General features: G+C 42.6%; 1 protein-coding gene across 2 annotated transcripts in view; it reads left to right on the top strand.

Annotated features, from left to right (window-relative positions):
• Positions 1 to 1,321: 1,321 nt before the first annotated feature.
• The window catches only part of LOC115106032 (AF4/FMR2 family member 1-like), an 83,151-nt gene continuing 56,929 nt past the window's right edge, over positions 1,322 to 27,543 (top strand). For both annotated transcript variants that reach the window (XM_029628628.2, XM_029628629.2), the window contains exons 1-3: positions 1,322 to 1,547; positions 9,305 to 9,422; positions 16,058 to 16,891. In XM_029628628.2, coding sequence (XP_029484488.1) covers positions 1,531 to 1,547; positions 9,305 to 9,422; positions 16,058 to 16,891 — 969 coding nt within the window. In that variant the 5' untranslated portion in view covers positions 1,322 to 1,530. The remainder of the gene's footprint in view (positions 1,548 to 9,304; positions 9,423 to 16,057; positions 16,892 to 27,543) is intronic.

Consider the following 27,543-nt stretch of genomic DNA (forward strand, 5'->3'; position numbering starts at 1 on the left):
AGGATCACCATTATAGACCAGCGTGCACAACTACGGGGGCATTTTAGATTGGTTTTTACACTTACAATTTGAGCCATTTAGCAGTGCGCTCTTATCCACAGCAACTTACAGGAGCAATTAGTGTTAAGTGCCTTCCCCAAGGCGGCAGGGTAGCCTAGTGGTTAGAGTGTTGGACTAGTAACTGGAAGGTTGCAAGTTCAAACCCCCGAGCTGACAAAGTACAAATCTGTCGTTCTGCCCCTGAACAGGCAGTTAACCCACTAACATTACTCATCTCATATGTATATGTATATACTGTACTCTATCATCTACTGCATCTTGCCATCTTTATGTAATACATGTATCACTAGCCACTTTAAACTATGCCACTTTCATGTTTACATAACCTACATTACTCATCTCATATGTATATACTGTACTCAATACCATCTACTGCATCTTGCCTATGCCGTTCTGTACCATCACTCATTCATATATCTTTATGTACATATTCTTTATCCCTTTACACTTGTGTGTATAAGGTAGTAGTTGTGAAATTGTTAGGTTAGATTACTCGTTGGTTATTACTGCATTGTCGGAACTAGAAGCACAAGCATTTCGCTACACTCGCATTAACATCTGCTAACCATGTGTATGTGACAAATACAATTTGATTTGATTTGAACTTTGTTTTTCATATCACTCTATTCAATTCAATGAGTGTCTCCACGAAAATAGAATTTATTTTAAAAAAACTACTATTGGAATGTTGTTCAGTATCTATGGGATGCCATTATCAGTTATATTCTTCACATTTATCAATAACTTAGATTAATTTATAGGAAGGCATACTTTAAATATCCACATAATCATAAAATATATCAGTAATTTTAATTTAATTGGGGAAATTAATATGAACTCTTTCAATATAATTCTGTATCCAGCTGTAGCCTGTGCTGTCTAATGGTATGTGTAGTTCTCAGTTCAGAGATAAAATAAAACTGTTTGATTTGCTATCCCTGGCAATAGTTTAAGGTGGTGATTCAGAGAGAAGAATAACATGTCCATAATAGGAATGGTGTGGCTGTACCATTTCCCTACGTGCAAGGGGGGAACTGTGCAAACTTTGTTTTAAAGTTGACAATTGAAAAACGCGAGAAAGAAAACACATTCTATAATATACAACAGAAATACAATTTGGAAATAAGTAGAACAAATGAACAGTCGTTTTTTGTTTATTGCAGGTTGCTTTTCTGTTTAAGTACAAAAGCCATCGTATCTCGCTCCACTGTGTGTCCCCCCCGGATGACTGCATGAAATAGAACAACCCAGTATGCCCTGAGACCAGGATCCATATGCACAGTTACTAGCAGAGAACTATGAAAGAACAGTTAGTGACAGTTCATTTATATCAAAATTTCGATGACATTTGACTGGTAAACAATGTAATCAAGAAGGGAGAGGGGAGGGGGGAGAGAGATTATCCAATCAAGGATTGTCAGAAACACATGGCAAGCAATTTACAATTTGTTTTTTTTGTTGAGGCGCACCATGGCAGCTCGTTCAAGGTAAGCAGAGAACGTTAGCTAACCTACGAACTATCTCAAATCCATTTGACCATAGCTAGCTAAAAAGACGCTAAGTCGTTCCAAAAGTTGAGTTTGACTCGTTACTTTGATAACTACGTGTTTGGATATCGCTAGAAGCGTGTTTTTAAACGGAGTTTGGCGAAGTTATTTGCCATTTTTAAAGCGTAATAAAATAAACAACCTGAATTGGTAACGCGGCTAGCGTAGCCGAAGGAGGTGGAATCAGCTGGAACTAGCCTGCTCACTGCCACAGCTGTGGTGTGTGATTTAGCTAGCAAACTGGTGCCACTGCTAACCAGCTGATCGACGATGTCAGTGTATTTTTAGATTTAGGAGCTAGCGCACGATCTCACCACCGGCTAACATTTTAGTTAGCTCATTTAAATAACAATTCCGTCGTGTTTTTTTATTTATTTTTTATTAGTCTATATATATTAGTTTGCTAGCTAACAATAATTTGGATAACAAAATAACTGGCCATTATGTAATGTGGTCCTGCGAGTTTAACTAGCTAACGTTCCTTAGCAAACGTTACTCACGAATTTAGCTACTAGATATTTAATTGTCACGTCAGAAGTTTGATATTTCACTCCAGCCTGGCAGTGTTAGTGAGATGCCTAACTAGCTCTTATCTAGCAGTTCGCATGCTGTTTTTATAACTAGATGTTGCGTTTTAAACCTGATACTGATAGGTAACGTTAACCGTAGTTTAATTTCGTACAGAAGAACTAGCTACTAGTGTACTTTCAATCATTCCTTGTTATACATTTTTACTTGCTAACCAGCAGGATTGAATATGGCGAATAGCTAACCACCGCGCTTGAACAGCTGATTACCTTTTTGAGGTCTCAAATCGAAACTTGTTTGTTTAGCAAATAAATCCAATTTCCCTAAACGCAGGGGAAGGAATGCGAGTTTACCATGTCTCCATCCATTGTACCCTTTTTTATATCAATATTTTTAGCTACTCAACAACATCAGGTTTGAAATGAAGTTATTGACGAAACCATCAATAGTTGCTGATAGTCCCCTGTCTAAAAACGCTCCATATTGTCTGTCTCTGCGTAAAGCCATAATAGTCCTAGATATAGATTGATTGATTAGCCTAATAAGGAAAATAATCAAAGTGAATTATGCCCACAGTACCCTGCTATCACATCCTTATATTGAGTACAGGTTCACACATCCCAAGCATGCAGCAGCATTGCAGACACACACCTGTGTTTGGGTTGATGAAAGTTAATTCTGTCTACTGCCTTTGTATAGCATTGAACCCTACCCTTGTCTACTACTGGGAGAACCCATTGCACCAGCTGATGTAGAGGGATAAACTGTCCTCATGAAGCTAAACCTTAAAGGTGTAGCACAGGAGAAATGGACCCATTTGTATATGAAGAATGTAGCTATTTGGGCTTAGGTATCAACTCTGTAGTCTCTTCAAATCACTCTCTAAGCATTTCACTGTAAATTCTACACTTATCTTTGGTGTGTGTGACAAATAGTTTGATTTTAAATCTAGACTAGAGAAAAATAAATGCTGTTGCATCTTGCTTACCAATGAAGATGGTTGGCTAATTTAAAAGCCATCTTTTTACTGAGACAAACTTCCTTTGTTTACCATCAGTGGCTGAATATCTTTTCACCTCCTATGTATACTAGTCAGTGGATTGTAAGTAATGATACAGGGTGAACCACATGTTGACCTTTGCCCACTGCAGGGGAAGGAGTCTCTCTGTCTTTCCCCTCCCCACTCATCACACAGCCCTTCTCTTTAGTGGAGGCTAGTATGCTGCGTGTTGCTTCTACTTTGCTAACTACAGACAGCCCTGCGCCTCTTATAAAACTTAAAAGCCTGCCATCAGCCGACTTTTGTGGTTCGAAGGAATTTCTGTGCAGGCGCCTGCCAACGTTTTGCCTGTAGGTCTCGGCAAGGCCTACGTTATGTTATAGTATGCAGTTTTTTATTTTAATGATGTCATGCAGATATGGTTGTGATATAGGCCTACATTTTGGATAAAGGCTCATTCTTGCATCCCTTCTGAAAAGCCTGACACTACACAGGCTACATTATGGGATGGCTGGATTTAGAAGTAGGCCTAGCTGCATGAATGATCCTTCTCGTCCTTATCAGTCTGGTGTGTTCTTGTGCCTTCATGTAAGAGAGAGGAGATGAGATTTTGGGTGTGGGGGGTGATAATCAGTTTTAAGGGGACCCCTAGGTGTTAGTGTGCATCAGACCACCACTGTGGCAGGCAGCTTTACTACAGTGGCTGTACATAATTTACACCTGTAAATAGCATCACATGGGAATCAAAATGGCATGCCCGTACTCCAATACTTCACAATAATGCCTTGCGTACCCTTGCTGATTTTTTAGCTAGGCAAGTCAGTTAAGAATACAATTCTTATTTTACAATGACAGCCTAACCCGGCCAAACCCTAATCTGGGCGACGCTGGGCCAATTGTGCGCCGCCCTATGGGACTCCCAATCACTGCTGGTTGTGATACAACCTGGACTCAAACCAGGATGTCTGTAGTGACGCCTCTAGCACTGAGATGCAGTGCCTTAGACTACTGCGCCACATAATGGTTTGAAAACATGCCAAGATTTGAAAGATAATAATCAAATTGTATTCATCACATGCTTTGTAAACAACAGGTGTAGACTAAGAGTGAAATGCTAACTTAGAGGTCCTTACCCACAATGCAGCGAGAAATGACCAGTACCAGTACTGAATAATGACAATTTGGCTATATACAGTTGACGTTGGAAGTTTACATACACATAGGTTGGAATCATTAAACTTGTTTTTCAACCACTCCACAAAACAATAGTACGCAAGTATAAACACCACGGGACCATGCAGCCGTCAAACCGCTCAGGAAGGAGACTCGTTCTGTCTCCTAGAGATGAACGTACTTTGGTGCGAAAAGTGCAAATCAATCCCAGAACAACAGCAAAGGACCTTGTGAAGATACTGGAGGAAACCGGTACAAAAGTATCTATATCCACAGTAAAACTAATCCTATAGTGACATATCCTGAAAGGCCGCTCAGCAAGCAAGAATTCATCATTAAAACAAAATACATTCAGGGACTTTTTATTCAGCTCATAAAACATGGGACCAACACTTTACATGTTGCATTTTTATTTTTGTTCAGTATACATACAGCTATTCCTCAAAATAAAGTGACAGATAGGTAGCAGCAGTGCTCGGAAACTATTCAGACCCCCCACGTATTTTGTTACATTACAGCCTTATTCTAAAATGGATTAAATAAATGTTTTTCCTCAAATCTACACACAATACCCCATAATGACAAAGCAAAAACAGTAAAACATTTTATTTATGTTTACATATGTATTAAGATCCTTTGCTATGAGACTCGAAATTGAGCTCCGGTGCATCCTGTTTTTATTCATGTTTTGATGTTTCTACAACTTGATTGGAGTCCGCCTGTGGTAAATTCAATTGATTGGACATGATTTGGAAAGGAACACCCCTGTATTTATAAGGTCCCACAGTTGACAGTGCATGTCGGAGCAAAAACAACGCCATGGGGTCGATGGAATTGTCCGTAGAGCTCCGAGAAGGGATTATGTTGAGGCACAGATCTGGGGAAGGTGCCAAAAAAGTTCTGCAGCATTGAAGGTCCCCAAGAACACAGTGGCCTCCATCATTCTTAAATGGAAGAAGTTTGGAACCACCAAGACTCTTCCTAGAGCTGGCTGGCCTTTCAAATTGAGCAATCTGGGGAGAAGAGCCTTGGTCAGGGAGGTGACCAAGAACCTGATGGTCACTCTGACAGCGCTTCAGAGTTCCTCTGTGGAGATGGTTATCCTTCTGGAAGGTTCTCCCATCTCTGCGGCACTCCACCAATCAGGCTTTTATGGTAGAGTGGCCAGACGGTAGCCACTCCTCAGTTAAAGGCACATGACAGCCTGATTGGAGTTGGCCTAAAGGACTCTGACCATAAGAAACCAGATTATCTGGTCTGATGAAACCAAGATTTAACTCTTTGGACTGAATGCCAAGTGTCACGTCTGGAGGAAACCTGGCACCATCCCTACAGTGAAGCATGGTGGTGGCAGCATCATGCTGTGGGGAGGTTATTCATCGGCAGGGACTGGGAGACTAGTCAGGATCAAGGGAAAGATCAATGGAGCAAAGTACAGAGATCTTTGAATTCCTGTGCATTCTGGAGCAGGTTCTCAGACTGGGGCGACGGTTCACCTTCCAACAGATCAACAACCCTAAGCACACAGCCAAGACAACGCAGGAGTTGCTTTGGGACAAGTCTCTGAATGTCCTCAAGTGGCCCAGCCAGAGCCCGGACTTGAACCCGATCTAACGTTTCTGGAGAGACCTGATAGTAGCTGTGCATCGACGCTCTCGTCCAACCTGACAGAGCTTGAGAGGATCTACAGAGAAGATTGGGAGAAACTCGCAAAAAACTGGTTGTGACCAGCTTGTAGCGTCATACCCAATAAGACTCGAGGCTGTATTCGCTGCCAAAGGTGCTTCAACAAAGTACTAAGCAAAAGGTCTGAATACTTATGTAAATGTGATATGATATGATAAAATACAACTTTTTTTTTTTTTTTCTTCCTAAACTGTTTTATGCTTTGTCATTATGGGCTATTGTGTGTAGATTTGTGAGAGGGAAAAAACTATTTAATCAATTTTGGAATAAGGCTGTAACATAACCAAAATGAAGAAAAAGTCAAGGGGTCTGAACTTTCCGAATGCAATGTATGTGATGAGTCAATGGGGATCTTATATGCTGCAGAAATGTTTTGGTGTCCTTCCCCAGATCTGTGCCTTGACACAATCTTGTCTATGAGATCTACGGACAATTCCTTCAACCTCATGGCTTGGTTTTTGCTCTGACATGCCCTGTCAGCTCTGGGACCTCACCAAATCATGTCCTATCAATTGAATTTACCACAGGTGAACTCTAACCAAGTTGTGGAAACATCTCAAGGATGATGGGCTCCCGAGTGGCGCAGCAGTCTAAGGCATGCATCTCAGTACACTACAGTCCCTGGTTCGAATCCAGGCTGTATCACATCCGGCCGTGATTGGGAGTCCCATAGGGCGGCACACAATTGGCCCAGCATCGTCCGGGTTTGGCCGTGGTAGGCAGTCCATTGTAAATAAGAGTTTGTTCTTAACTGACTTGCCCAGTTAAATAAAGGTTTCAATAAATAAAAATAAATGATCAATGGGAATAGGATGCACATGAGCTCAATTTCGAGTCTCATAGCAAAGTGTCTGAATACTATATTAAGGTGTCTTTTAAGGTTATTTTTTACATGCATATCCAGGGTCACACTCCAACACAATTTACCAATAAAGCATTTGTTTAGTGAGTACGCCAGATCAAAGACAGTAGGGACGACCAGGGATGTTCTCTTGGTAAGGGTGTGAATTGAAACATTTCTCTGTCCTGCTAAGTATTTTGTTTATATATATATATTTTTTTTAAATAAATGTAATGAGTACTTTTAGGTGCCAGGGAAAATGTATGGAGTAAAAAAGTACATTTATTTTCTTTAGGAATATAGTTTAGTAAAAGTTGTCAACTATAAATAGTAAAAGTACACATACTCAAACTGCATAAGTAGTACTTTAAAGTATTTTTACTGAAGTACTTTACACCACTGGATTGTGAGCGTGTTCTAGGAACCTCCTATAAAATTACACGATGCAGGGCAGAGCAGGACGATAGCCAAGCTGTTTGAGGGCAGTCTATTTTGTTGCCAGATTTCCAAATGACAATTGAAGCTACATCCAAGTTCTCCACCCAGATTAAGTTATCCACACCCTTCTTACTTCAACAGAGCTGATTTTTTTAAATTTTTAAATCCAGTAAAGTAAGTCGTTGTCCATTTGACATGTATTCTGGCAGTGTGCCATTCTAGAGGGAGTGTTTGAAACAGATGATGTCAACCCCATAGGACTGTGTGTCTCTATAATTACACCTGTCTCCAGATACAGTGCCTTCAGAAAGTGTTCATACCCCTTGACTTATTTCACATTTGTTGTTACAGCCTGAATTCAAAATTGATCAAATATATTTTCTCTTCACATCTACACATCATACACCATAATGATGTTGAAAAGATGTTTTTAGACATTTTTGCCAATTTATTGAAAATAAAATACAGGAATATCTCATGTGTTTTCACACCCCTGAGTCAATACTTTTAATGCACTTTTGGCATTGTTTTACAACTGAGACTTTCTGGGTAAGCCCCTAAGAGTTCCATACCTGGATGGTGCAACATTTGCCACTTTTTAAATTTATTTAAAAAATTCTTCAAGCTCTGCCAAATTGGTTGTTGATCATTTTAAACCATTTCAGGTCTTGGCATATATTTTAAAGTAGATTAACTGAAAGACCTTCGCTGTCTTCTTGGTAAGCAACTCGTGTTAATTTGGCCTTGTTTTACTTAATTATCCTGCTGAAAGGTGAATTTGTCTCCCAGTGTCTGTTGGAATGCAGACTGAACCAGGTTTTACTCTAGGATTTTGCCTGTACTCTGCTCTATTCTGTTTCTTTTTATCCTAAAATAATTCCCATATCCATAACATGATGCGGCCACCGGCATGCTTGAAAATATGAACAGAATGCTTTGTATTCAGGACCAAAAGTCAATTTCTTTGCCAAATATTTTGCAGTTTTGGAATATTTCTATTCTGTACAGACTTCCTTTTCACTAGGTTAGTATTTTTAAAGTAACAACTGATGGATCAACATTGTATTCTCCTTTCACAGCCATTAAACTCTGTAACTGTTTTAAAGTCACCATTGGTCTCATTGTGAAATCCCTGAGCAGTTTCCTTCCTTTCCGGCAACTAAGTTAGGAAGGACGCCTGTATCTTTGTAGTGACTGGGTGTATCAATACACCACCCAAAGCGTAATTAATAACTTCACCATGCTCAAAGGGATATTTAATGTCAGCTTTAAAAAATTAAAAAATAAATAAAAAGTATATCTATTTTTTTAAACCATCTACCAATAGGTGCCCTTTGTGAGGCATTGGAAACCCTCCCTGGTCTTTGTGGTTGACTCTGTGTCTGAAATTCAATGCTCGACTGAGGGACCTTACAATTACAAGTATGTGGGGTACAGGGATGATTTTTGAATGACTACCTCTTGTTAAACAGTTATTGCTCACAGTGAGTCCATGCAACTTACGGGTTTAGCACATTTTTTTGGGGTCCTGAACTTATTTAGGCTTGCCATAAAACAAAGGGGTCTAAATACTTATTAATTCAATACATTTTCATGACACAAAGGGGTATTGTGAGTGTATACCAGTAAAATGTATTTTCTCAATTTAATCACTTTTAAAATTCAGGCTGTAACCCAACACTGTGGAAAACGATAAGGGGTCTGAATACTTACTGAAGGCACTCACTGTATGATGGAACCCCCCCCCAATTACACCATTTTGGACTCTCAAAATTATTCTGGTAATGGTGTACTTTGTATAATATCAATCCAACTTGCTCTCCTATAAAGCCCAAATCCTAACCTGAGATCTACCCAAGTATTTCGATTTTTCGCCCAAGGCTTCCATTTTTGATATCTGTACATAATTTAATTTACCCTGAAGTCTGAGTTAAGCGTATACAGACTTGAGAAATGTGTACTGTTCAAAGTGTCCACTCTAAACCTGTCTGATTTTTTAAATGTATCCCCCCCACACACACACACACACAGCTACAATGAGGAGAGGAACCTCCTTCGCATCCAAGAGCGGGAGCGGCGGAATCAGGGAAACTTCCAGGAAAAGGAGTTCTACCAGGAGACCGTTCCCCTGTTCGGGGAACCCTATAAGGTCAGACTACTTCCTGTTCTTTCTTTTCTTCTCCTCTAGGCCCTTATTAGGACTGCACGAGGACATACTAACAACTACAAACATTCTGACGTATTCCCAAAATACAGGTTATTTTATGACGCTATTAATTATTCCATTCTATTTGAAATAAGAGAATTAGAGGCCAGAGGAAGTGTTTTTGCTTGATGACTTCATTACCAATGCGTTTGCACGTTTTGATAATGTAACAGTTTGTTTTGTAACACAGCCCACGTGTCAGTGTGTCGCTCTTAAGAGATGAGCTGTTGTGAACTCGACTCCAACCTTTTTATTAGAAACTCCTCAGAACAACTCGTTGATGTAGTTAGGCGTTGCTCTGGATGTGATGACCTGCGTTCATACCGTGACCCCCTCTGTGGCCTAGGTCTAGTTACTGAAGTCAAATAAAATTGGGTTTGTCATATGCTTCCTAAACAACAGGTGTAGACTAATAGTGAAATGCATCATTATGGGCCCTTCCCAACAATGCGTAGAGAAAACACAAGGAATAAATACACAATGAGTAACGTGGTACCAGTACAGAGTCTATGTGCAGGGGTATGAGGTCATTGACTTAGATATGTACGTATAGGTAGGGCTGAAGTGACTAGGCAACAGCATAGATAATAAAGAGTTAGTGACAGAAGGGTCGATGCTGATTGTCCAGGTAGCTATTTATAAATCTTTTGACTTAGGGGTAGACTCTGTTCAGGGTCCTGTTGGGTCCAGACTTGATGCATCGGTACCGCTTGCCGTGCGGTAGCAGAGCGAACAGTCTATGACGTGGGTGGCTGGAGTGTTTGACAATTTGTAGGGCAAATTGTCAAACACTCCAGCCACCCACGTCATAGACTGTTCGCTCTGCTACCGCACGGCAAGCGGTAGCGATGCGTCAAGTCTGGACCCAACAGGACCCTGAACAGACACCACTTGGTATCCAGGTCCTCAGTGGCAGGGAGCTTGGCCCCAGTGATGTACTGGGCTATGCGCACTGACCTCTGTAGCGCCTTGTGGTTTGATGCTAAGCAGTTGCCATACCAAGCGGTGATGCAGCCTGTCAAGATGCTCTCATTGATGCAGCTGTAGTGAAGGCTAGCTCCAGGCTCAAGGGTGTTTTTTTTTTTACGTTCTCTTATGTAATTGGCTCAGCCTAGTGCAGGGATGGGCAACTCCAGTCCCCTGGGGCCTGATTGGTATCACACTTTTGCCACAGCTAACACACCTGACTCCAATCATGATCTTCAGTTTAGAATGCAATTAGTTTAATCAGCTGTGTTGACTAGGGATGTGGACAGTGTGTGACACCGCTCCGACCCCCGAGGACTGGAGCTGCACATCCCTGATGTAGGGAATAGGCCTGGCTTTGAGTCATTCTTAGGGAGGTCTGAAATGAGTAGGGGCCAGGGGGGACTGTGTGTGCATACTATATACATGCATTTGGAAAGTATTCAGACCCCTTGACTTTCCAGATTTGGTTACATTACAGCTTTATTCTAAAATTGATTTAAATGAATGTTTTTCTTCAATCTACACACAATACCCCATAATGGTAAAGCGAAACCAGGATTTTAGAAACTTCTGCACACGAAAAACTGATACCGTATTTATGTACGTATTCAGACCCTTTGCTTTGAGACTCGAAATTGATTCAGGTGCATCCTGTTTCCATTGGCTATGCTTGATGTTTCTACTACGTGATTGGAGTCCACCTTTTTGGTAAATTTAAAATTGAATGGAGATGATTTGGAAAGGCACACACCTGTCGATATAAGGTCCCACAGTTTGACAGTGCATGTCAGAGCAAAAATCAAGCCATGAGATTGAAGGAATTGTGTCGAGGCACAAATCTGGGGAAAGATACCCAAAACTTTCTGCAGCATTGAAGGTCCCCAAGAACACAGTGGCCTCCATCATTCTTAAATAAAATATGTTTTAGAACCACCAAGACTCTCCCAGAGAGAGCTGGCCACCAGACCAAACTGAGAAATCAGGGGAGAAGGGCCTTAATCAGGGAGGTGACCATGAACCAGATGGAGCTCTGCCAGAGTGACCAATCTTTCTGCAGAGATGGTCATCTTTCTCCAAGGTTCTGCCATCTCTGCAGCACTCCACCAATCAGGCCGTTATGGTAGAGTGGCCAGATGGAATCCACTCCTCAGTAAAATACACATGACAGCCCACTTGGAGTTTGCTGAAAGTCACCTAAAGGACATTCGGACCATGAGAAATAATATTCTCTGGTCTGATAAAACCATCTCTTTGGTCTGAATGCCAAGCATCATATTTGGAGGAAAGCTGCATCCCTACGGTGAAGCGTGGTGAAGCGTGGTGGTGGCAGCATCATGCTATGGTTATATTTTTCAGGGACTGGGAGACTAGTCAGGATCGAGGGAAAGATGAACAGAGCTCCTTAATGATAACCTGCTCCGGACCTTAGACTCGGGCGAAGGTCCACTTCCAATGAGACAACGACCTTAAGCGCACAGCCTAGACAACGCAGGAGTTGCTTTGGGACAAGTCTCTGAATGTCCTTGAGTGTCCCAGCCAGAGCCCTGACTTGAACCCGATCGAACATCTCTGAGGCGACCTGATAATAGCTGTGCAGCTACGCTCCCCATCCAACTTGACAGAGCTTGAGAGGATCTACAGAGAAGAATGGGAGAAACTCCCCAAATACAGGCATGCCAAGCTTGTAGCGTCGTACCCAAGAAGACTCTAGGCTGTATTCGCTGCTAATGGTGCTACAACGTACTGAGAAAAGGGTCTAAATACTTAAGTAAATATAATATTTCACTTTTTATTTTTAATACATTTGCAAATTTCTAAACCTGTTTATGCTTTGTCATTATTGGGTATTGTGTGTAGATTGAGGGGAGGGGGGACTAATTAATACATTTTAGAATAAGGCTGTAACGTAACAAAATGTGGAAAGTCAAGGGGTCTGAACCTTACGAATGCACTGTATATACAAAAGTATATAGATACGAATGCACTGTATATACAAAAGTATATTGATACCCTTTCAAATGAGCAGGTTCGGCTGACATCACTCGCTACCGAGTTCCAAACTGCCTCTGGAAGCAACATCGGCACAAGAACTGTTCGTCGGGAGCTTCATGAAATGGGTTTCCATGGCCGAGCAACAGCCCACAAGACTAAGATCACCAAGCGCGGGCTGGAAGGGTTGTAAAGTTTGCCGCCATTGGACTCTGGCGCAGTGGAAACTGTTCTCTTGGGTGATGAATCAAGCTTCACCATCTGGCATTCCGACAGATGATTCTGGGTTTGGCGGATGCCAGGAGAACACTACCTGCCACAATGCATTGTGCCAACTAAAGTTTTGTGGAGGAGGAATAATGGTCTGGGGCTTTATTACATTGTTCGGGTTTGGACCCTTAGTTCCAGTGACGGTAAATCTTAATGCTACAGCATACAATGACATTCTAGATGATTCTGTGCTTCCAACTTTGTGGCAACTGTTTTGGGGAAGGCCCTTTCCTGTTTCGGCATTGCCAATGCCCCTCTGCATAAAGCGAGGTCCGTACAGAAATGGTTTGTCGAGATCGTTGTGGAAGAACTTAACTGGCCTGCACAGAGCCCTGACCTCAACCCCATCGAACACCTTTGTGATGAATTGGAACGCCGACTGCGAGCTAGACCTAATCGCTCAACATCAGTGCCCGACCTTACTAATGCTCTTGTGGTAAGTCCCCGCAGCATGTGGATGGAAATCCCAGCCTGTGATTGGGTGAGGACTGCAAGTACCCTAGTGAGCATGTAAATCCCAGCATGTGATTGGAGACAGATGGGAACCCCCAGCCAGCCATGTCCTCTGGAAATCCATGCAATCCCCAGCCAGCCACGTCTTCTGTAGATTATGGAGCTGTTCGGTTAATGAGGCCTCTTGGAGCCCCCTACCTTGTCACTACTCAGGAGGGAGTGGGAACCCCTGAGGAGTACTCTAAACCGGAGGGCCAACCAGTTATTCCTGTCCCCCATCAGAGCCTGTCAGCTCCAGCAGCCGCTTGTTATTTAAAGCAGGGGTGGTTTTGTCTAGACTGGATACAGCTCTTGTCTAAATGGACTTTTCATAGCAGGTTAATATAACTTGTGCAGCAGGTTGGGAGAATTGACATGGCAGGTCAGGATAATTAGGTTAAGGTTAGGAAAATGGTTTGGGTTATCAAAAATACATTTTTATGTCAATTTGACAAAAGGTATTTAGTCTAACGGTTCAAATATCTGAACTTGTATTAATCATGGTCAAATTACCGACCATTAAATTAGTTATTAAAATGACTAAATCTTCTCTCCGCCCAATGGCAAAATGTGTAGAATTGCAGAAAATAACTATAAATGTATCTCTGCAGTCAAGTAGGGCTGCTAAAAAAGGTTGCTTGCAAGGTGGGGTGGTGGGGTGGTGGGGGTGCCCCGCGAACACAATTTCGGGCCCCCAAAATGCTAGGGCTTTTGTCGTTATGGATGTGGCTACGCAGACCCTCGAGCCACTGCACTTCCTCATGAGTTACAATCAAAGTTGCCCACCTCTGATTTTAAAGGAACACAGTTAGCTACTTAGGCTCCCTAGAAAATAAGAGGGTGTGGCTTAAAATAATGCAATTTGGTGAGACTCTCTTTTTAATTCCGTGTCTGTGTGCTGGTTGGCCTTGGTGCCCAGTGGGTCAGTGAGAGGCTGTATGAATTTTAAAAATATATATATCGGTTAACGTTCTTATTTACAATTACGGCCTAGCGCCTGTGGGGACGGGGGCTGGTATTAAAAATATAGGACAAAACGCATCACGACAAAGATACCACAACACTACATAGAGACCTAAGACAACAAAGCATGATGGCAACACATTACGATGACAACATGGCAGCAGCACAACATGATAGCAGCACAAAACATGGTACAAACATTATTGGGCACACAGGGAAGCGATGCATTGTCTGTGTGGCCAGGGAAGTGGGCCAAGATGAGCTTGAGATGGCTTGAGATGTTTCTAAGCAATCCTTAAAACAAAACATGAAAATTAGAAATAATTGTGAAAATATGAACCTAATAACGTTATTAGATCATTTTATAGTCCTCAAGTAGCATACCACCCTTTCTAATTAACACCGCTTCAGTCACTCTTTCAGTCTACCCTCCCTTTTCTCCTGTTAACTCAGTAATTTCTTATAAAGAAGCACTACTTTCCCTTGGTGCTGGCAGCTGTAAAGTATATCTCTTTACCATGGCTAAACTGATTGCTTTGTTTGTTCAGTGGATGAATGGGAGGCTCTGTTTCCTTGGTCGGCTGCCTGTTGTGATGCATTTGGTTCATTCTGGCAAATCCTTATGTTGTGTTGGCGTCAGTTGGGTCTGTGAACAAGGCCAGCCTCTCAAGGTGAACAATGTTGTAGGATGTGAATTAGCTGTCACTAACATCCCAGGGCTTAGGGTTAGGTACTGCTGGTTTATTCACAATGCATAGCGTCTCATATTGACCAGAGAGAAGTGAGGTAGGAGTCTGTTAGGGACAGGCATTGTACTCGCCCAGGCCATGTGAATTGATGGTGAAGCAAAGCATAGGTGGATTCTTTGTCTTCACGAGGTGATGCTGCACCAAAGGTGCTGGATAAATGGAAGATGTCTTACTCAGGCCGTTTTACCATTTTGACCCAAAAATTGGCTCAGTTCCCGTCTGCTTAAGGGGTGGCTCTCCCATAGGCACCAATGCGACAGCAGCTTGGCCTGGTCTACTTAGTTCATTGACTGTATATGAACCAGAAATAAGGAGCCAGCGAGTTGTCTCGCTTCCTCTTCAGTTTCTGTGTCTTCTACTGTAGGGACTTTGGCAACCTTATTCTCCACCCTTCTCCTGGCGTGTACTCTTGCACACTCCCCGCCATGCATTCCACAATAGTGGAAACTCCCTTCAAGCCAATACTTACACCAATCCTATACGTTCTTAAAATCCATGACGGAGTGTGTTGGTGAAGGCTAAAGGTTGCGTCCAGATTTATTTTCTCCCCCCCATCTATCTCCTGAACCACAGCCCAACGTTGCCCTTTTTCTGAAGAGGATGTTTTGGAGTGACTCAGTGAGCCCATACAGCCCTTGGGGTTAGCTAGCTAATGTAACAGAGAACTTCATCTTGTCTACTCTCCTGCTTTTTAAAGGTCATATTGATTGGTTGCCAAAAAGTCAGCTACATACAGAGACGAAGGGCAACAGTAATATTTAGATAGTTAAACCATGGTTTTATCTAGAAAGAACACAGTTTAGCTGATTTTTATCTAGAAAGAACACAGTGTAGCTGATTTTTATCTAGAAAGAACACAGTTTAGCTGATTTTTATCTAGAAAGAACACAGTGTAGCTGATTTCTATCTAGTTAAACCATGGTTTTTAAAGGTAGACTCAGCGATACAAAGTAAACATTTTAGCAGTATCAGGTCAACTTCCGCAACAACGAAGAGCGTGTAGCAAGATGTTATTCTCCTCCTCAGTCTCAGACTGTATTGTTCTTATTAATTTTCAAGGCTAACAACCACTGTAGCGCTGATAAGAACCCATCTTCTTAACAACACTGATGTACCTGAGTAACCTTTTTTTCTTTTCTGTTTCAGACGAACAAAGGAGATGAGCTGTCCAGCCGTATCCAGAGGATGCTGGGTAGTTATGAGGATGTGAACAATCCCAACACTCACCAGTGTTTGGACAGCAGCTTCTCTAAGGAGCCTCAATCTCATGCCACCACAAAGTATGGGCGGCCATCTCGCAGCCGAGACCGAGCGAAGCCTCCATTCCAGAACCCTCCTCAGTACGGGGCAAGCCAGAGCCAGAGTGGTGGTCCGCCCCGTGGTAGCCACTCTGGCCAGCCTCTGAAGAAGAACCACGTTCCTTCCTCCTCCTACACCCAGTCCTCCCTGAGTCTCAGCCAGGGCCAGGCCTGCCCAGACCCACACCAGAGAAAGACTGAGCTCTGGCCAGACCTGAGGGAGTGTGCCAGTCTTCCTCCAGTCCTCTCCGCCCTGTCCCCCCCAGCCGATCCCCTATCCCCCCTACATTCCAGTGACCCCAGCGACTCTGAACACCAGGACTCCCCCCTGCACCCTGAGAGGCACCCGGCCTCTCCCCTACACCCCGACTCACACTTCCCCATGGTGTCCCCCCTGGATGACCCCCAGAGAGACATCCCACCTCCGGCCATCGATGGGGCAACCCTACCCTCTCAGACCTTCCCTCCACCACTGGCCTCCAAACCCAACCTGGTTATGCCCCAGAAGCCAACAGCCTATGTCCGGCCCATGGACGGCCAAGACCAGGTGACCAGCGAGTCTCCGGACCTCAAGCCCTCTCCAGAAGACTTCCATGGGCAGTCTTATCATGAACCCTTACCAGACTTGAAAAGCACCAAGCCCAGCCTTTCCAAACTGAAGATACCATCACAGTCTATAGAGGTAAGCAGAACCATGTTCTGTTTTTAACCATTGTGTGTGTGTGTGTGTGTGTGTGTTCCTTCTTTTGACTAGCCTATATAGCCTGCTGTGTGAGAAATATCAGTTAATACCAGACGCATAATGAACACACAAGCCTGGGAGATTGGGTTTAAACTGGACTTTAGATTAGAACTGGACGGTGGACTTTAGATGGAAGAAATAGTTGGTCAGCAAAGAAAAGTTCAACATTACGTAACATCAAACTAACAAACCTTGAACATATCCTAAAAATGGAACGTGTATCAGATGGGCCTGTTGGTTAATATTGAACTTTTGGATGCCTCGACTTGCCCTGGAAAGGAGCTCTTCCAAAGTTTGATCAGCTTAAAACTACAGACGGATAATTTTGGGGGGGAGAGACTGCATTCAGGCCCAGTGTCGATGTAGCTTATTGACACACTGTGAGGCTAGGTCAGCTCAGTGGAAATCATGCAGAACGAAATGTCAGAGATTTGCATGCTCTCGTCTAGTCCTATTCTCTCTCTGTGGGAATATTTCCATAATTGTCTTTGATGAGACTTTGTTTGTGTCCCAAATGGCACCTGGTTCCCTACCTAGTGTACTACTTTTGAGCGGGACCCCCATAGGGCTCTGATTTTTTTTAAAGCAGTGCACTATAATAGGGTGCCATTTGGGATGCAGACTTTGCGATGGGACCTCACCCTGCCTGTTTACCTGTAGGAGGAACAGACGATGGACACCAACAGAGAAATAATCTGTCCCCTAAATTTAGTGCATTCCACACCTGTGTCCTGTAGTCTCCAATGGTAATGAATGCTCACCGAGACAGACGGGTGACCATTTGAATGCTGGCATAATCGTGGTCTAATCGTTACCAATGTGCATCTTTCCCTTTTTCAAGATTTCACACTTGTCTTGATACAGGGTCGGCCTAGCGGTTAAGAGCATTGGGCCAGTAACCAAAAGGTCACTGGTTCGAGTCCCTGAGCCGACTAGGTTAAAAAATAAAATATGTCTGTCTGTGCCCTTGAGCAGTTTCTCCTGTGAGTCTCTGGATCAGAGCTAAATGACTAAGATACAGTACCTTAAGATGGTGTTCATATTCTACTTGTTGCAGCATGAATGCATTTTTTTGTAAAAAAAAAAATTCTCCAAAATCTCACACATGACCCACATAATGACAAAGTGAAAACAACATGTTTTTAGACCTGTTTTCACATTTGATTGAAAGTTAAATACCTAATTGATGTAATTATTCACACACCTTGAGTCAATGTATGTTAGTGACCTTCGGCAGCGATTTTACAGCTGTGAGTCCATTTTCAAGTCTTGCCATAGATTTTTAAAGTAGATTTAAGTCAACTGTAACTCTGCCAATTCGGTAACATTCATTACTTCTTGGTTTCGGAAACTCCAGTGTAGATTTGTACTTGTTTTAGGTAAAGGTCGACCAATTATGATTTTTCAACACCGATACTGACTTGGAGGACCAAAAAAAGTCGATACCGATTTAATCGGCAATTTTATTTATTTATATATATTATTTATATATATATATGACATAATGACAATACTGAATGAACAATGAACACTTATTTTTACTTAATATAATACACTATTTAGTTTCAAGTAAATAATGAAACATGTTCAATTTGGTTTAAATAATGCAAAAACTAAGTTTTGGAGAAAGTAAAAGTGCAATATGTGCCATGTAAAAAAAGCTAACGTTTAGGTTCTATGCTCAGAACATATGAAAGCTGGTGGTTCAATATTCCCAGTAAAGAAATATTTGGTTGCAGTTAATATAGGAATTATGACGCGTCGACTTTCTCTCTATACCATTTGTATTTTGTGTATCTTTGACAATTGGATTTTCTAATAGGCACTTCTTAGGAGTTGATATGCTTGAAGTCAAAAACAGAGCTGAGATCAAGCATTGCTAAGAGCTGCTGGCAAATGCAGTAAAGTTTGAATGAATGCTTACGAGCCTGCTGCTGCCTACCACCGCTCAGTCAGACTGCTCTATCAAATATCAAATCATAGACTTAATTATAATATAATAAACAAAGAAATACGAGCTGTTGGTCATTAATAGGGTAAAATCCGGAAACAATCATTTAAAAAATAAAACGTTTATTCTTTCAGTGAATTACGGAACCGTTCTGTATTTTATCGAACAGGTGGCAACCCTAAGTCTAAATATTGCTGTTACATTGTACAGGCTTCTATGTTATAATTATGTACAATTCTGGCAAATTAGTTCGCAACGAGCCAGGCTGCCCAAACTGCGTGCAATGAACGCAAGAGAAGTGACACAATTTCCCTAGTTAATATTGCCTGCTAACATGAATTTGTTTTAACTAAATATGCAAGTTTAAAAATATTTACTTCTGTTTATTGATTTTAAGAAAGGCATTGATGTTTATGGTTAGGTACATTCGTGCAACGATTGTGCTTTTTTCAAATGCGCCTTTGTTAAATCATCACCTGTTTGGCGAAATAGGCTGTGATTTGATGATAAATTAACAGGCACTGCATTGATTATATGCAACGCAGGGCAAGCTAGTTGTTAACTAGTGATCATGTGAAGATCGATTGTTAATTATAAGATAAGTTTACTGCTAGCAACTTACATTGGCTCCTTGCTGTACTTGCGTAACAGGTGGTCAGCCTGCCACGCAGTTTCCTCATGGAATGCAATGTAATCGGCCATATTCGTTGTCCAAAAATGCCAATTTACCGATTTGTTATCAAAACTTGAATTCGGCCATGTAGGTCGATCTCTAGTTTTAGGTTATTGTCCTGCTGGAATTTGAATTAATCTCCCAGTGTCGGGTGTAAAGCAGACTGACCCAGGCTTTCCTCTAGGGTTTTTCCTGAGCTGAGCTCAATTCCCTTTTATTATCTTGATAAACCTGCTTCAGTCCTTAACAATTACAAGCATACCCATAACATAATGCAGCCGCTACTTGAAAATATAGAGAGTGGTACTCAGTAATGTGTTGTATTGGATTTGCCCCAAACATTTAAAAAAAATGAATTGCTATGCCAAATACTTTGCAGTATTACTTTCGTGCCTTGTTGCAAACAGGATGCATGTTTTGTAATATTTGTAAAAAAAAAAAAAAAAAAAATCTATACAGGCTTTGTTCTTTGTCAATTAGGTTAGTCTTGTGGAGTAAACTATGTTGATCCGTTTTCTCCTATAACAGCCTTTAAACCCAGTAACTGTTTTAAAGACACCATTGGCCTCATGCTGAAATCCTTCCTCTCCGGTGACTGAGTTTGGAAGGACGCCTTTATCTTTGTAGTGACTGTGTATTGATACACCATCCAAAGTGTAATTAATAACTTTACCATGCTCAAAGGGATATTTGGCAAGTTTTTTATTTTATTTTAAAAAATTACCCATCTACCAATAGGTGCCGTTCTTTGCGAGTTATTGAAATCCCTCCCTGGTCTTTGTGGTTGAATCTGTGTTTGAAATTAACTGCTCGACTGAGGGACCTTACAGATAATTGTATGTGTGGGGTACAGAGATGAACTAGTCATTCAAAAATCACGGTTAACACTTTTTGCATACAGAGTGAGCCCATGAAACTTATTATGTGACTAGTTAAGTACATTTTTACTCCTGAACAAATTAGTTGAATACTTATTGACTGAGCTTTTTCATTTTTGTTGTATTTATACAAAAAAACACAACATAATTCCACTTTGACATTATGGGGATATTGTGTGTGTGTGTGTGGGCCAGTGACCAAAAATCTCAATTTTAAATTCAGACACAACCAAATGTGGAAAAAGTCAAGGGGTGTGAATACTTCCTGAAGGCTCTGTACATGGGCACTAATACAACGCAGGAACGATGCGTTTTGATTAGAGAATAAATCAGTTTGATTCGATGCACTGACATTTGTTGCATAAACCTTCATGTTCCATTCTAAATGGATCTGCTGCTGATTGGGCTCGAGCTGGGAGTCTGAGCTGGATCTGTTTGGGTTGGGTGTATGTGATGCATGTCTATGGCATGTCTATGGTGTGTACTATGTAGGCACCTGATTTGCGCTATAAGGATACTAGACATCTACCACCCCACTGTCAGATTAAGGGGTGGGGCAATGTAGCTTTTTGGGGGGGGGGCAGCGATAGCGATTACAGCCTCGAGTCTTCTGTATGACGCTAAAAGCTTGGCACACCTGTATTTGGAGAGTTTCTCCCATTCTTTGCAGATCCTCTCAAGCTCTGTCAGGTTGGATGGGGAGCGTTGCTGCACATCTATTTTCAGATCTCTCCAGAGATGGTCGATCTGGTTCAAGTCTGGGCTCTTGCTTGACCGCTCAAGGACATTCAGAGACTTGCCCCGAAGCCACTCCTGCGTTGTCTTGGCTGTGTACTTAGGGTCGTTGTCCTGTTTAGAAGGTGAACCTTCACCCCAGTCTGAGGTCCTGAGTGCTCTAGAGCAGGTTTTCATCAAGGATCTCTTTGTACTTTGCTCTATTCATCTTTCCCTCGATCCTGACTAGTCTCCCAGTCCCTGCTGCTGAAAACATCCCCACAGCATGATGCTGCCACCACCATGCTTCACCGATGGTGCCAGGTTTCCTCCAGATGTGACGCTTGGCATTCAGGCCAAAGAGTTCAATCTTGGTTTCATCAGACCAGAGATTCTTGTTTCTCATGGTCTGAGATGAGTCTTAAGGTGCTTTTTGACAAACTCCAAGCGGGCTGTCATGTGGCTTCCATCTGCCAATCTACCATAAAGGCCTGCTTGGTGTAGTGCTGCAGAGATGGTTGTCCTTCTGGAAGATTCTCCCATCTCCACAGAGGAACTATGGAGCTCTGTCAAAGTGAGCATCGGGTTCTTGTTCACCTCACTGACCAAGGCTCTTCTCCCCCGATTGCTCAGTTTGGCTAGGCGGCCAGCTCTAGTTCTTTGTTGTTCTAAACTTCTTCCATTTAAGAATGATGGAGGTCACTGTGTGGACCTTCAATGCTTCAGACATTTTTTGGTACCCTTCCCCAGATCTGTGTCTCGACACAATTACTGTCTCAGAGCTCTACGGACAATTCCTTCGATCTCATTACTTGGCTCTGACATGCACTGTCAACTGTGGGACATTATATAGACAGGTGTGGCTTTCCAAATCATGTCCAATCAATTGAATTTACCACAGGGGGACTCCAATTAATTAAGTTGTAGAAACATCCCTAGGATGGTCAATGGAAACGGGATGCATAGTCTCATAGCAAATGGTCTGAATACTTATGTAAATAAGATATTTCTGTTTTTATTTTGAATACATTTGCAAAAATTTCTAAACTGTTTTCTCTGTCATTATGGGAATTTTTTATCTTTAATACATTTGAACAAAATGAAGAGAAGTCTGAATACTTTCCGAATGCACTGTATATAGCACAATGGAATGGTTTTGAGTGTTTGGAAGTTTCTATGGAGTGATCCTCTTCTCGATTCGTCCATGCAGTGCGCCTCGCAAAAGAGATTCCGCGTTATACAGGGTTTAGTTGATCATTTCATCTCTAAAAATTAACGTATACACTGAAGAAACACTTCCAAAGCTATTGCTGATGGTGAAAATTAAACAATCAACATAAAATGTATTATCAGCCCCGTTCAGCAGGTATAGCCAAATGACTTGCCTCCCATAGCTTTTATTCCAGTAAAACAGAATTTTCAACAGGGGATAGATGGCGGTAACCAAGGAAATGACATGGGTTGTCACTCAATGAAGAAGACTCATCAATTGTCACAAAAGATGATGTATTTTTGGAGGGTAGAAACAATAATGTAATCAATAGATTTTGTAACGTTTGAATCCATTTTCGGAGCTATGCAGGCTAGATTTGGACCGATTTCACTTGTATGAATCAACCCCCGATTCAAAACTTTCTGTGAATTGTTACAACCCTGCTTGAGTCAAAACTTGACTAATCGGGTACTGTATGTTTTTGTAGGCCTAACAAATTCACTATGCACTGAATTAATTCCCCCCACTAATCACCTCACGGCCCTCATCATACTTGCAGATCAGATTTATAATGTCTCTGAAAGCCTCAAATCCGACTAGAGAATTCTCCCTCAGGTTGTTTTCACAGGGTTTTTTCTGGATCAAGATGGGGCTTAGGTGGTGGGCATGGCGAGGGTGTGACCAATGGCGTGGTCTCCGATCTAATATTTTATTGCCCCTCTGTAGCAGAGAACATTTAACTGTTTTAAAGTGGTTCTTCATATTTTGCCATGGGGCAGAGAGAAATCTTTACCATTTTAAAGCTAGTTTCCTGCTATTTTACAAATGTTGCTATGCTTTATGCCGTATTCTTATTCTGAGTGACTCAAACATTATAACAAAACCAATCATACCATGACATGTTTTTGAATTTTAGATTCTCCCTGACGATTATTATTATTTTTTATGTTGCCCTTCCAAGACTTTTATATGCATAAACCCTGGAAGAGCTGAGCTTGTTGACGATACTGTTTTGAGCCAAGATTATTCTCCAACTTTCTCTCCACCCAGTGAGGACGTCTCCTGAGAGCAGAGCGGCACACGTCATTCGTTTTATTAATCCAGCCATTCCAATGCTTGTCCACAATCCAAATATATTAACCGTCTCTCTTATGTGGAATGTGGCCAATCCCCCCCCCCCTCTCAACCTCCCTACCCACAGCCCAAGCTGCACCTGCAGCAGCTCTGCTCATTGTTGGGGACCCCTTTCTCGCCCTGCCCTGGCCCCTGCCTCGCCTGGCCCTGGTACACGTGGACGCTAACCCAGCAGTGCTGATTTGGCAGGCTGCCGTTTCCACCCATTGCGGGCCCTAATCCAGCAGAGGATAGCTGTGTAGTGACTCATAACCCCGAACCTTCAACTCACCCCTCACTCTACAAACTGAACACGAATAGAGCTGACGGGGTCAGAACTCTCCTAGTCATTGTCAGAGAGGCACATCTGTTCTAGATTATACATTTCTATCTGAACATTTCACAATGTTGTGTCCTACTGAACACATGCAGTCCTGCTGTTTCATTGATTTGAATCCATAGTGAATGTCCTGGAGAGTGGGTGATGTAGAGGTGGGTTTTTTTTGTGTGTCTGGGGTTCCATTGGTTATCGAGCTTGGAAGCTGCCTGCTCTCTCCCTCTCCGGCTACTTGAAGCATTGTGCTCTACTCTGCTGTCTAAGCCTTTCCTCAGTCATACAGTAGTGTAATGCTTCTGCGATTTTTTAACAATGGAATTTAGCACAATAATCTCTCTCTCTGGTTGTTTGACTGGGCAACTCAGACTCTGAGACACCTGGGAACATTTTGAGTGGGGCTGAAGGTACGGAGAGAAGCTGTTTGGTTCAATAAGTTTCCACATAGACCTATGAACTAAAACTAAAGAAATGCTTGCTTGTGAACAGTCTTCAATACGCTCAGCAAATGTTTTAAATAAAGTACTGATAAACAGAAGTGAAGCCGAGACTCAACATAGTAATGTGTTGGATCTGTAGCACACATGTTGGACATAATGACGTATGCTTTTAGTAGTGGGGACAGTCAGGAAAGTCTTCTTTTGGGGTCAGTGACGAGGTTGAAGTAAAAGGCGCTCTGAGAAATGGGTGTGTGTTTTGTGTGGCTTTGCACTTCAGCAAAACGCCCACACACGCACACTGTCATCGTGCCCGGCAGTCTGGTGCTTGTTAACACGCAGTGAGACAATCACAGTCAGTAGTAATGCATGGTTGTTGACGAGGCTTCTCTGTAGCCACTGGCCAAACTCAAGGTAGGCCAAACAGATTCCTAGATTTTTATCACACAGTTGTATATTTCTAAGACTGTATTCAGCCGAATTCTGATGTTTTTCTACTATTTGGTTTTTTAACCAATCAGATCTTTTGTCTATAATTGGGCTGCCTATGTAAACACAGCCTAAGTCTCCTCACCTAGAATTGCAATACTCAAAGTAGCTAGACTATACTGCCTGTCTGGTACACATATTGAATGCAGTGAGGTGGTGTTGCTATGGTGATTGTTTGTTGTGATCCAGACCTGGTTCCTGTTTGGAAACAGTCCATGCCATTGTACCCCATCCTAGATCCCCAGCGTTGGTTAGTCGTGTGTGTGTGTGTGTGTGTTGGAATGTGGTTGAGCAGTAGTCTGGTGGCTGACTACAGTAGTATGGGGTTTGGAAAGAAGGGTGTGTCGTGTTGGCAGTAAATATGATTAATCTTGGCTACGGAGTTTTAAAAAATAAGACTAATTTGACATTTCGAGGCACACTCTGTAGGACTGCCAGGGACCTCGTGATACCATATTATCATGATACTTCGGTGCTGATACAATGTGTGTTATGACTCTATATTTTAATTCAATGTTCCAAACATTGCTCACCATATGTCTGCTGCAGAGGGACAAGATGGAGACATGAGAAAACAAGTTTTGATCAGTCATGGAAATACTAGCGCAAACATTTTTTCTGCTCCCTATTTAAAAACAAGATGGAGAATAAGCTATGAAGGAAAAATACTGGTATTTCGGTTCAGATGCAGCCAACTAGCGCAAAAATGATATTGCGATATTGTCAAAATGACCCCCCCCTCCCCCCCTTCAAGAGGCTGAAGAAATTTGGCTTGACCCATAAGACCCTCACAAACTTCTGCAGATGCACCAATGAGAGCATTCTGCACCGCCTGCAACCTCACACTGCCTGCCCTCCAGGAGATCTACAGCACCCGGTGTCACAAGAAGGCCAAGAAGATCAAGGACCTCAGCCACCTGAGCCATGGCCTGTTCACCCTGCTACCATCTAGAAGGCAGAGTCAGTACAGGTGCATCAAATCTGGGAACGAGAGACTGAAAGAAGCTGTTTATCTCCAGGCAATCAGGCTGTTAGTCATCATTAGCCGGCCTTGATACCCTGCCCAGAACCTTAGACACTGTCCCTTTAGAGACTGCTGCCCTATATACATAGTCATTGAACACTGGTCACTTGAATAATGTTTACATACTGTTTTACCCACTTCATATGTACATTGTAGACAGTTTTTCCATACATTATCTATACTGAAGAACAAACTTCAATGATTTTACTGAGTTACAATTCATAAAAGGAAATTAGTCCATTTAAATACCTTTTTTATTAGGCCCTAATTTATAGATTAGTATACCTAATTTACTAGCTAGTTAGCTAGAAAGCTAAATGGTTAGCTTACGCCAGATAGGACGGAGTCTGGACAAAGTGAGGGAAATTGTCTCGGAGAAACTGAAGATATACCACAGGAAGATCTGAGTTGGAGTGTGCCCATAGGACTGGAAAACCCACCACCGGCTCAGGTGACAGGCCCAGGCCGATAGTCGCCAAGTTCCTGAGGTTCAAGGACAAGGTAGCGGTTCTGGAAAGAGCCAAGAACTTGAAAGGAGTGTACATCTTCCGCAACGAGGATTACCCTGAAGCTGTGGGCCAGAAGAGAAAATAACTATCCCAGCCATGAAAGCTGCCGGAGCGTGTGGGGACATTGCTTACATCTGATATGACCCGCTCATTGTCCACCCTCCCTCCCTCCCAGGAGCCTGGAAGGAATGAGAGAGCCAAGCCTATGGGTAATGTAGCGCCAACGCTGCAGCGCGCGCACACACACACCAAATGATTAATGGACTAAATGTATATTTTGCATTGTTTGCTCTTTTCCATATTATGTCTATCTTGGAGAAGCTACCCAAGAAAGGGCTGAAAATAGCCCATATTAATATGTAACCTTAGAAATAAGGTTCATGAAATCAATAACTTGCTAACATCTGATAGCATACATATATTAGTCGTTTCTGAGACTCGCTTAGATAATTAATTTGATACAGCAGTAGTAACAGGAATGCTTATGGGGGAGGTGTTTACATTTACATTTAAGTCATTTAGCAGACGCTCTTATCCAGAGCGACTTACAAATTGGTGCATTCACCTTATGACCTCCAGTGGAACAGTAGTGCATCTAAATCTTTTCAGGGGGAGGGGGTGAGAGGGATTACTTTATCCTATCCTAGGTATTCCTTAAAGAGGTGGGGTTTCAGGTGTCTCCGGAAGGTGGTGATTGACTCCGCTGTCCTGGCGTCGTGAGGGAGTTTGTTCCACCATTGGGGGGCCAGAGCAGCGAACAGTTTTGACTGGGCTGAGCGGGAACTGTACTTCCTCAGTGGTAGGGAGGCGAGCAGGCCAGAGGTGGATGAACGCAGTGCCCTTGTTTGGGTGTAGGGCCTGATCAGAGCCTGGAGGTACTGAGGTGCCGTTCCCTCACAGCTCCGTAGGCAAGCACCATGGTCTTGTAGCGGATGCGAGCTTCAACTGGAAGCCAGTGGAGGGAGCGGAGGAGCGGGGTGACGTGAGAGAACTTGGGAAGGTTGAACACCAGACGGGCTGCGGCGTTCTGGATGAGTTGTAGGGGTTTAATGGCACAGGCAGGAGCCCAGCCAACAGCGAGTTGCAGTAATCCAGACGGGAGATGACAAGTGCCTGGATTAGGACCTGCGCCGCTTCCTGTGTGAGGCAGGGTCGTACTCTGCGGATGTTGTAGAGCATGAACCTACAGGAACGGGCCACCGCCTTGATGTTAGTTGAGAACGACAGGGTGTTGTCCAGGATCACGCCAAGGTTCTT

Source organism: Oncorhynchus nerka, linkage group LG22 (assembly GCF_034236695.1).
Source record: "Oncorhynchus nerka isolate Pitt River linkage group LG22, Oner_Uvic_2.0, whole genome shotgun sequence".
In the NCBI taxonomy this organism is placed as follows: domain Eukaryota; kingdom Metazoa; phylum Chordata; class Actinopteri; order Salmoniformes; family Salmonidae; genus Oncorhynchus; species Oncorhynchus nerka.